Raw genomic sequence first — 12058 nt, 5'->3', positions numbered from 1 at the left:
GCCGTTCGGCATTGTCTCGGCATCGGAGATCTTCCATAGAATCATGGAGCAGATGATGGAGGGCATTGAAGGGGTTCGTGTGTATGTGGACGATGTTATCATTTAATCCACAACCCCCGAAGAGCACATCTCTCATCTCCAGCAGGTATTCCGCCGTGTCCATGCCAATGGCCTCAAACTGAACAGGGCCAAGTGTTGCTTTGGCATGTTGACACTTAAGTTCTTAGGTGACCAGATATCTCAGCAGGGTTAGCGCCCGGACACAGACAAGGTCAAGGCCATCGAAGCCATGAAGACCCCTGAAGACAAGAAGGCGGTGCTGCGCTTCCCAGGCATTTGAAACTTTTTGGGCAAGTTTATCCCAAACCTGGCCTCACACACCACGGCCCTCAGACACCTGGTGAAAAAGTCCACTGCCTTTGAGTGGCAGGCAGCTCATCAAGCAGAGTGGTTGGAGCTGAAAGCCAAGCTCACCACTGAACCTGTATTGGCATTTCTTGACCCTGACAGGGAAACTAAAATCTCGGCAGATGGCATCGGCGCAGTGTTGCTCCAGCGCGATGACACCTCATCCTGGGCACCGGTTGCCTATGCATCACGGGCGATGACACCCACTGAGCAGCGGTACGCCCAAATTGAAAAGGAATGCCTGGGCCTTCTCACTGGAATTACCAAGTTCCACGATTATGTCTACGGCCTGCCGCCATTCACTGTCGGGACGGATCATAGGCCTCTGGTCCATATTATCCACAAGGACCTGAACGATATGACGCCCCGGCTGCAGCGCATCCTCCTCAGACTCAGAAGGTACGACTTTGAACTCGTGTACATGCCTGGCAAGAAGCTCATTATCGTGGATGCCTTGTCCCGCTCCATAACCTTGCCCAGTGAACCGCCGGAATTCAGCCAACAGATTGATTCACATTCGCGACGAGACAGCCAAAGACTCTCTTCTTCAGCGTGTCATGCGCCACCTCGCCAATGGCTGGCAAAAAGGGCAGTGCCCTCAATTCTTCACTGTGAAGGACGACCTGATGGTGGTTGATGGTATCCTCCTCAAGCTGGACTGCATTGTCATTCCACTCAGTCTCCAGAGCTTGGTGCTCCGGCAAATCCACGAGGGACATCTGGGCGTCGAGAAGTGCAGACGCAGAGCCAGGCAAGCTGTCTACTGGCCTGGGATTAGTCAGGACATCTCGAATATGGTCCTCAACTGTCCGACCTGTAAACACTTCCAGCCAGCACAGAGCAAGGAGACGCTTCAGCAGCACAAAATCGTGACCTCCCCGTGGTCCAAGGTTGGCATCGACCTCTTTCACGCCAATGGTCGTGATTATGTGTTAGTCATTGATTATTTTTCCAACTACCCAGAAGTCGTGAAGCTCTCGGATTTCACATCCAAGACTGTCATCAAGGCCTGTAAGGAGACATTCCCAGGCATGGTATTCCACTCACTGCCATGAGTGACAACGGTCCTTGCTTCAGCAGCCAAGAGTGGTCAATATTTGCCCAGTCCTATCAGTTTAACCACGTCACTTCCACCCCACATTACCCGCAGTCCAACGGGAAGGTTGAGAAAGGGGTGCACATAGTGAAGCAGCTCATCTGCAAGGCCGCGGATTCTGCTTCTGACATCAACCTTGCGCTGCTTGCGTACAGAGCAACCACTCTGTCTACCGGCATGTCACCGGCTCAACTCCAAATGAACAGGGACCTGCGGACGACTCTTCCAGCCACACACTTGCCTGACCTGGATCACCGTCCGGTGCTGCAGAAGGTGCAGAAACTCAGGGACCGGCAAAAGCAAGGCTGTGACGCTCATGCCACCGATTTGTCTGAGCTATCCCAGGCGGATGCTGTTCGGATCAAGCTACCTGATGGAGGCTGGGCAGCTCCATCTGTTGCTGTTCAACAGGCTGCTCCTCCTCGACTCACGAGGCCACCAGTCAGGCTTCCATCCCGCCTGTCAAGGCGCCGTCGTCCCCACCACCACCTCTCCGGCGGTCGACCAGGATCAGACGCAAGCCCCAGAGACTGGACTTGTGAACATGTGTTTTGTTTGCTATGTTCTGTTTTCGCACATTAGACACCTGTTTTCACATGTACATATGTTCCCATCTGTCATAGTATGTAAATAGTTAGTTTTTTGGTCTACACATGTAAATACTTTCACATATGCTACAGAAAAACATTTCAAAAGGGGAGATGTCATGATATGCAGACATGCACGTAATGAGATACAGACAGGCAGCTAATGAACACAGAGAACAGGACGTAACCAATCAGCAGGCAGAACACTTGGGGGTGGTTTCCCACTATAAAAGGCACGAGGCACTCACACTCCATCTCTTTCCACTGGGGACATCTACAGAGTTAGTTGGGGTGTATATATCACATAACACCTACAGCACGTGGCTAAGAACTAGTCTGGTTCAGTCAGTCAGAGTAATCACACTTAGGTTAGCAGAAAGTCGAACCCACAGAGAACTGTGCTAACTGTGTGACAGGTTCAATAAATCAGATTGAACTAACTTCAAGGTCTGGTGTATCTTCCAGTTGCAGCCCATGTTATCTCAGTGTGCTTAACACGACACAATCCACCTAATCTGCACGTCTTTGGACTGTGAGAAGAAACCGGAGCATCCGGAGGAAACACGCAGACACGGAGAGAACGTGCAGACTTCGCACAGACAGTGACCCAGCAGGGAATTGAACCTGGGACCCTGGAGCTGTGAAGCCACAGTGCTAATCATTGTGCTACCGTGTTGCCCCAGTGTCATGTGGTGGAGAATCCAGCCTGGGGTCTCCAATTCATCATTGTCACCAACTTCAGTTATCCCATCATGATCTCTAATTGTATTTCAAATAAACCATTTTTGTCTCTGTTGCTAAATTATTCCAAACATTTCGAGCAACAAAGTTTTTGATCGAAAGTTACTTTCCTCTAATATCAATTTATAAATACTTTAGTGACCTACCTAGATGTAATGGTCTGGATTTACTTTATCTGTACCATTTGCGATGTTATATACATGAGGTCCTTTCTGCTAATACTTCCATAAAGCAAATCTTAAATTTCTTTAGTCTTTCTTTATCACTCGTTCTCTGCAAACCTGCTTTTGTCTGTACCCTTTCTGATGCATGTGTGATAACTGAATGCAAACAAGATATGATGTTTTGGTAACTCCACATTTGGATCAAATTCCGAATCACAGAATTGTCATGGTACAGAAGAAGGCCATTCAGCCTATCATCTTTGCACTGGCTCGCCAAATGAGCATTACAACTTAGTTTAGTGCCATTCTCCTACCTTTTCTCCATACCCCTACACATTGTTTCCATTCAGATAATCATATAATGCTGACTTGAATGCCTCAATTGAACCTGCCTCCACTCAACTTCCAGGACAGTGCATTTCAGACCCGACCTGCTAATTGTGTGAAAAAGTTTATTCTCACATCATGGGCGCGATTCTCCGACCCCTCATCGGGTCGGAGGATCACCGGGGGCTGGCGTGAATCCCGCCCCCGCCGGTTGCCGAATTCTCCGGCACCGGATATTCGGCAGGGGCGGGAATCGCGCCGCGATTCTCTGGTCCGGATGGGCCGAAGTCCCGCTGCTAGAATGCCTGTCCCGCCGGCGTAGATTAAACCACCTACCTTACCGGCGGGACAAGGCGGCGCGGGCGGGCTCCGGGGTCCTGGGGGGGGGGCGCGGGGCGATCTGGCCCAGGGGGGTGCCCCCACGGTGGCCTGGCCCGCGATCGGGGCCCACCAATCCGCGGGCGGGCCTGTGCCGTGGGGGCACTCTTTTCCTTCCGCCTTCGCCACGGTCTCCACCATGGCGGAGGCGGAAGAGACTCCCTCCACAGCGCATGCGCGGGGATGCCGTGAGTGGCCGCTAACGCTCCCGCGCTTGCGCCGCCCGGAGATGTCATTTCCGCGCCAGCTGGCGGGGCGGAAATTAGTCCGGCGTGGGCCTAGCCCCTTAAGGTTGGGGCTCAGCCCCCCAAGATGCGGAGGATTCCGCACCTTTGGGCCGGCGGGGTGCCCGACTGATTTGCGCCGTTTTGGGCGCCGGTCGGCGGACATCGCGCCGATACCGGAGAATTTCGCCCCATATTTGCTTCTTTTGCAATTTACTTTAAATCCGTGCCCTCAATTTTCAATCCTTTTACGAGCGGGAACAGTTTTTCCCCATCTACTCTGGCCAGCCCTTCATGATTTTGAATACTTTTATGAAATCTCTTAGCCTAGCCCTCTCCAAACAAACAGTCCTAACCTCTTCAATCTAGCCTCATAGCTGAAGTTTCTCATCCCTGGAGCCATTCTTGTGAACCTCTTCTGCACAAGGTATGAGACCACTTTCAGGCAAGCCCTTGTAAAATGTATATCTTATTGTTTTCATAGAATTTACAGTGCAGACGGAGGCTATTCGGGTCTGCACCATCGAGTCTGCACCGGCCCTTGGAAAGCCCACACCTCCACCCCATCCCTGTAACCCAGTAATCTCACCCAACCTTTTTGGACACTAAGGGCAATTTAGCATGGCCAATTCATCTAACCTGCACATCTTTGGACTGTGGGAGGAAACCGGAGCACCCGGAGGAAACCCACACAGACACGGGGAGAATGTGCAGACTCCGCACAGACAGTTACCCAAGCAGGGAATCGAACCTGGGACCCTGGTGCTGTGAAGTCACAGTGCTAACCACTGTGCTACTGTGGCGATATATTCTCACTTTTTATTGGCATGACCAGTTGCTTATTTTTCCCCTGAGTTAGTATAAGATATTTTTTAAGAGTTTAGTGAATAATTTAAATGATTTGTTTCATGTATTTAGAATCAGAGAATCAATGTATTATTCCACAGTTTGTCTTTTTCTGTTGCTTGTGGTCAGGATAACACAGTTAGGGTGATTTGGGCTTATCACCCTGAAGATGTGAAACAAGATCGTCCACAGTATCATTTAACAAACCGTGGGAGGAAAAGTCTTTATTTATTGAACCCTGTGGTGGACGCTTTTATTCCTAATGACGTACTTGTATTTAACATAAGACATTATAACGTAAGTATAACAAAATTGAGAATTAATAGCTTCCAGCCTAATATTACAATACTAAGAATAATCTATATGTAAATATTATGAATTGTTTTTCTATTCCGTTGCTGAAAAATATTGTCTTCAACAGAGAGAAAATATATTTCAACTGTTGGGTTTATTTTGTTCAAGACAGGTCTCAATACCTACAAAGGACACCACCTACTGGTGTCAAATCTTTAAACTGCCAAACTTGACCAAAAAGCATCATGTGATAAGGGTAAGCAGTACAACTTTTCAATGAATAAAAATGTTAATTTTTAATATCTGTAAATAAGAGGCTGTAATTTAGAGCATTGTGTGTAACCCTGAAGTACAGAGCAACTGAGGGTGGATCCTTGCACTCTTGTTGAGCTCTTTATTCCTCTTGTCAATCAAAAGGTTACTGTTAACACTTATCCCTGTTCCGTACAGTTTGGTGAGTTATGGGGCGCGATTTAACCGGAGAAAATCTATGTCCGGTTTTGACCACGTTTAGCACCCTGCTAAACGTGGTTTCTAGACGTTGTAGCTGCTGAAAAACTGCTTTCTATTCAACGGCACTTTGTCGGGTTTTTTGGCCTCGGGAGTCGGACAGTCGGAGAGCTGCCCAATCCCAGGAAACAGTTTTCACCCAGGCAGTTGTCACGCTTCTGAAAAGATCATCCCATCACTGGTGCAGATGCAGACACAGAGCCATAATGTACAGGATGGTGTCAGCAACTTTCCAGCACCTGCAAGTACAGCCAGAGGAGTCCAACCATCTACAGGAGATGGTGCCGACATTGCATGCTACCCAGACCAACACTGAGTGGCGTTCACAGTAGAAGGCCTGGGGTAAGACATCAGAGCCATGTGTCATGATGTCCAAGGCTTGGGGCACACAGTGGTCTCCATGACTGAGGAAAAGGACAGGAGTGCCCAGTCACAAGCGGACATGTCCCAGTCTCAGTGCGTCATGGCTGAGGGCATCAACAACATGGTTCAGACAAGGGTGAGCCTTTAGGACTGGCAGCACCTTGTGACAATGGAACCTCTGGAGCTCACTCCGGCCTCACAATTGTCCCATGGAATAGCCCGGGGGCCAGCGAGCACCCAGAGGGAGGAGGAAGTGATGGGGCCCATGCCAGTGCCTCCCGCAGGGGCTGGAATACCTAGACGTTTCTGAACCTCTCACCTCCTGACACTGGCACCTCTCATGGGCAGTGGGCAGAACAGGCATCACCTGTGACACCAACAACTTGACCGGGCCCATCCAGGCCCAGGTCTTCCAGAGGGCAGAGGTTGAGGCACGCAGCAGGCAGTCTCCACTTCATGTGCTGTCTGGGCTAACACCTAGAAGGAGCAGTAGGCCACGCAAGATAAAGATGGTGGATGACATTTAATTTGGCACCAGTGTAGCACATAGACAATAGTTAGGGGTTAGAGCACACTGTTGTATGTAATCACCATTATTCACTTTTGCACCACCAGTCCAACCTGCATCTAACCTCTGTCTGGCGGGTGTGACGGATGTGCTGTGTCTGGGTGTCGTGTGTCTACCGGGTGGGAAGGGGGGCCTGCGGAAGTTGGGATGGGCAAAGCACACTGAGAGAAGTGGCAGGGCATGGAGACAGCAGTGTGACCCGCCTTGTATAACAGCATCCCCAGTGGGTGAGCCCTAACCATTCACCATCTCCCACTGTTCCCCTCCCCCACCCCCATTTGATGGATTGACCAGCATACGTGCAGGGATCACCCGGGCGGATAATGGAATATTATCCTCAAGGCAGGAAACAGACTTTGTCAAACGATGAGGAGCACCAAAACTAATCTCACAGCGAGTTGTCATCATCCTCCATCCCGTGGACAAGACTCGCTGAAGCTGCCAACCTAGGGCCAACACTATGTAGTGGTGGGGAGGAGCTATGGTAATGGGAAGGAGTGGAAGGCCAGAGTGAAGGTGGAATGAAGGACTGAGGGACAGAAAAGAGGCAGTAGGTTTTGGGGAAGAGAAACTCTGCGTTGTGGGGAGATTTGGGGTGGGGGGGTGGGGGGGGGGGGGTGATGGCAGGGATGCGGAGTTGGGATAGGACAGCAGAGCAGCCACGGGTCAGGCCTCCCAGTTGGTAAATCGGGAGGTGATGAGTTTGTCCCATGTGTGGTGGCCCTGGATCACACATTGGGCGGCCTGTCCTGCCAGCTCATGCTCCAGACCCAAATCCTCCTGGACACCACTCTCATCATCCACATCACATCAGGCCTGGCATTCTTCCTTCTCCTCCAGCATGTCACCACCTATTCTGCGCAATATTGTGCAGGAAGCAGCAGGCCACCCTCTTGAGGCTATATTAGGGAGCCCCACCTGAGTGGTCCAGGCATCGGAAACGCATCTAGAGCAAACTGATGCACCGCTCCCTAATGCTCGTAATTGCTGCATGGTCATCTTTATAGCGGTTTTCCGCCTTGATCTGGGGCCTCCACACAGGGATCTTTGTCAATCTCCACTTATCACTAGCTGTCTATCCAATCCCATTGCTCCACATCCTCCCACAACAGTATGAATCTGATTCTTTTTCCTAGTTCTTTCTAGCTTTGACAAAGAGGCATCCAGACAGGAAACATCAGCTCCCTTCTCTCTCCACAGATGCTGACAGACCTGATGAGTTTGTCCAGTATTTTCTGTTTTTGGTCCACCAAGTTACACTGTTACCCTGAGTTTTACAGCTGCGACACCCTCAACATGTGCACTCCCGCCTCCCACTGCTTACCAGGCCCCTTCGATATGTTGTCGGCCTCACTATACCGCTATCCCCATCAGTGACTGGCATCCAGCCTGTGATGTGTGGAGCATATATCTTCACCACCCATCCCTGTTAACAGGGGTACCAGTGGCTGCCGCAACCAGTGTCAGAGATATCTCTGTGGCCCTATCCTGTTTCCCCCAGTGGAGTCTACTATGGGTCTCCTCACTGAGTGTGCGTGTTATCGTGCCAGCAGGGTGGCAACTGGTTGTGCAGTGGAGACGGTTAATTTATGCTGCCAGCCACCTCCATGCAAACAGGCTGGTGTGCAGGCAGGTGCAATAGACGAGGGTGAGCGAGGGATGTGTGTGTTTGCTGGGAGCTTAACTGCAATGTGATGTGGAGCCTGGGTGTAACACACAGGATGTGACTGAGAGCTGGTCAGGTTTTCCAGCTGGGGGAAGGATAGATAGAAGCAGGGGCGCGGTGGACATGCAGTGCTTGGAGATATCCTGAGGGGTGGGCTAGCTGATAGCGTCACTGGTGAGGCTTCTACTCTGAGAGGGGCTGTGTGTCAGGAAGGGTTCCAGTGGGCACGGTGCATGTGCCCTTTGTTTGGAGTGAGCTCTGCTATTCCCCTGCATCCTCTGCTGTAGGGCTGAGCTTCTGAGGAGTGTACAGAGGTGTACCAACACCTGGTCAGTCGGCGATTCAGCATGGCCACGCCCATCCCATTGATGATACTGCTGGAGTCTGAGGGTTTCCAGAGAGGCTGGCTGGGTGGGTTCCCACATGACCAGAGGCTCTCTGAGCATTTACAAGGTGCAGTGAGCAATCAGCAAGGTGAACAGCCAGAGGCCTGTATGATGCAGCAAAGGGGTGGGTTTCAATAACATACTGCTGCAATGGCGGTCTGAGCAAGACCACCTCAACCCTGAGGGAGACAGCACGAATGCACGCATTTGCCACCAAGTTGTTCCCCATTACTCTCTGTGGTCTGGGCATCCACTCCCCCTCCTCCCCCCAGCGAGCCTGAAACATTTTGCTTCACCTCAGCAGCCATGGTTCCCAGGTCCCGCTTGTAAATACTAATTCACGCCCGTGTGACTTCCGCCTGAGAGGGGTGAAGCATCACAGAGGATGGTAGCATCCAATATCCAACCCTTTAATCGCAGTCAAATCCATGCAAATGATGGATTGGCATGGGCCTGCTGGCACGGGCATGAACGGGGACCTCACTGCCACCAACGGGGAACTGAAGCATTGTGTCTGAATCGGCGCTGGGTGCCAATCCCGATTTTTGCTCTTAATAACGTTCTTCACCCAATCATCAGGCAGTGGAGAATCTGGCCCTTATAGTCTCCATCTGTTTTCTCCATGGCAAGGCCATGGCCAATCAAGTCAACTTGCCAACCAATCAGCACCTTCTCCTGTAGTATAAATTGTTGCCTGTAGAAGGGTAATTTAGGCCCGAAAAGTTAACTCTGGGCGGGATTCTCCATTGCGAGACTGCCCCACCACCACTGCTAGTGAGGATGGAGAATTTGACACTCCATTAACTGGCAGCTACATTCTCTACTTCCGACACTTGTAAATGGGATTTCCCATTGAAGATACTCCACACCGCCGGAAAACCTGCTGGCGGGGGTGTGCTGCCGGCAGCACCAGAGAACCCTGCCACCAGCAAACGGCTGGAGAATGCACCCACTGTTTCTCTCTACAAATGCTGCCAGACCGGCTGAATGTATTCAGCATTTTCAGTTTTTATTATTGTATAAATTGTTGTGATGGTTTGAAACCTGATAATATTGCATTTATCCTGATGAGTACAAGACAAAAGGCTTTGGCAACATGTTTCCTCTTTCAAAATGATTAAAGTACAGTGAATGACAAAATGCTTCAGGCTGGATTATTCAATAAACAATTTCTTAATCTGGTTAAATTGTCTTGAGAATGTGGAGTATTGTGAAATTACAGGTAGGCAATGTTCGAAGAGCAGCATTTAATGCATCCTCAGACATTCCAATGTCTGGTTCTTTAATGGGGTATTAATTTAAACAGGCTATTATTGGACAGAGGAATATCGATTGGACACATTTATCTATCTATGTTGTCAACAGTAATTAAAGATTTATAATATGCAGAGATTCGGAAGAAATTTGCAGAACCTTGTGTGTGTAGGCTTGCATGTACCAGTATATCAGTAAATGACAATTTAGGTGCTAAATCATATTTATTCTCAAATTGTAATGTAGCTTTAACATAATGGTGGAGTTTTGTACCAATTAATTGAAACAGCAATTTAACCAATTACTACTGTTTAAAGGATATCAAAAAAAGAAAGGGTTCAGAGAAGAGCAATAGATCTGCTTATGGAATTTGATCTTTATGCTGTGTAGATATATTCAAAATTCAATTGTTTTCATTAGTAACTGAAAGGTTATATGGGGACATGATTCAGGTGTTCAAAACCATGGCAGACACGGATAATGTAAATAAAGACAGGCAGCTGACAGTTAAAATTACAGTAACTTGCCATAAGTAACTCTTATGTGACCACATGATACTGGATTAGAACTCACATATCTTGTTGCTAGAGGCAACTCAAGTGTTAGACCATTGAATGTTTCCAGCATTGGATTTTTTCAAAAGCCGAGTGGAAGAACACAAAAGAGTCTCAGTCTAGGAAGACGGCAGCAAGCATATTGCACAAACAGTGCTTGTTTTATTGGGAATTTTGTAAGTGGCTAACAGATTAATCATAAATGATCAACGACAGTGTGGTCTTTTACATTGCACTTGGCCCCCAAATCATACTTGGCTAACCTTAATAATCTTCTTTGTTAAGGTATGGTGTTACATATTCAGGTTATGATTTATAAGTCTGTCAGAAATGATTAATCATCCAAAAATGTATGCGTGTAGATCCTGATGAATAGTTTCCTGGTTTTTCATAGAATTGCAATGCAGGGTGATGCTCCTGGATTAGATTTGCATGCGCAATCCGAGTTTCCTTTACTGTGCGCTCTTTTTGCAACTGCGCATGCGCATAACACTGTTTCGCTGGTTTGCGTCTTTTAGGGTAGTGCGCATGTTCGTACTGGCCAGAATAATACAGGTCCAGAACATAATTTGGGGATAGAGACAATTTATGGACTTGGCATTAACAATATAAGGCTGAATCCTCAAGGCGAGCAGCAGGAGTTGATAAAATTCCTAGCTCAGCCCAAGCAACTCTCAGAGGCTGGTTTAGCACAGGGCTAAATCGCTGACGTTGAAAGCAGACCAAGGCAGGCCAGCAGCATGGTTCAATTCCCGTATCAGCCTCCCCGAACAGGCGCCGGAATGTGGTGACTAGGGGCTTTTCACAGTAACTTCATTTGAAGCCTTCTTGTGACAATAAGCGATTTTCATCTTTCATTTCATTTTCACGAGAAAGTGCCTGACAAAGGCGGGATTTTGATTGTGGAGGTTGGGTACAGGTGAGGCAGCCAACCCAGGAAAAGGTTCAGAGTCAGCCACAGAGGCTGCCTGATGTGGAGGAGGCAGGCTTTTTAAAAGGCTTGGTGCTGTGGGACTTTGTCCCAGTTATAGTCAAAGCAAAAAGGCCCTCTGACCCTCACTCCTCACATCCTCTCACCCCCCCCCCCCCCCCCCACACACATTCCCTATACTCCATCCATCCCATCTCATGCCTCCACCCACCCATATGGCCTCTAATATCCCCCATGACAAGGTATGCCCTCAAATAACTCTTATGGTCCTGCATTACCCCCATTCCAATCTATGGTCCTTCCATTCCCACTCACCCAATATACACTGCACAGAATCAATGAACCCTATAGGATGTGTAAATAAAAGCTTTGCAAACAGTCATACATTGATAACTTTCCATCTTCCTAAACTTTATTTTCAAGGGCCCAATGAAATTGTCAATCACACAGACTCTTTAAAGTATTAGTAACGGAAACTGAAAACCTTGAAACCTCTTTATCTTATCTAATAAACATTGTGAAATTGACAGCAGAGATCAAAGAGCCAGATCTGTCAATCAAGCAATGTTTCCACTGGTGCTCACGTGTCTCAACAGGCTCTTAGCCAAGTCTCATTATGTATTTTTGGCTGAGAACCCAGAAATCAAATAGAGTACTGAAACTGGGTAGACCTTGGAAAGAGGGGCCATTGGGATTGTCTGGGGGGTTTCCCTCATGCAGTCTATGGTTCCCAGTACCTCTGAGATGCCATGAACCACATA

General features: G+C 48.7%; 1 protein-coding gene across 2 annotated transcripts in view; it reads left to right on the top strand.

Moving 5' to 3' along the window:
* Positions 1-12058, top strand: part of moxd1 (monooxygenase, DBH-like 1) — a 147197-nt gene that overhangs the window by 69689 nt on the left and 65450 nt on the right. Inside the window, exons 3-4 of one of the 2 annotated variants that reach the window (XM_072499144.1) lie at positions 4901-5068; positions 5238-5321. The exons of the other annotated variant lie outside the window; for it this stretch is intronic. Of the exons in view, the coding sequence (XP_072355245.1) occupies positions 4901-5068; positions 5238-5321 (252 nt within the window). The remainder of the gene's footprint in view (positions 1-4900; positions 5069-5237; positions 5322-12058) is intronic. 2 annotated transcript variants of the gene reach the window in all.

This window comes from Scyliorhinus torazame, chromosome 4 (assembly GCF_047496885.1).
Source record: "Scyliorhinus torazame isolate Kashiwa2021f chromosome 4, sScyTor2.1, whole genome shotgun sequence".
In the NCBI taxonomy this organism is placed as follows: domain Eukaryota; kingdom Metazoa; phylum Chordata; class Chondrichthyes; order Carcharhiniformes; family Scyliorhinidae; genus Scyliorhinus; species Scyliorhinus torazame.
The sequence above is the reverse complement of the archived record's forward strand: the minus strand, read 5'-3'. Positions and strand labels throughout refer to the sequence as shown.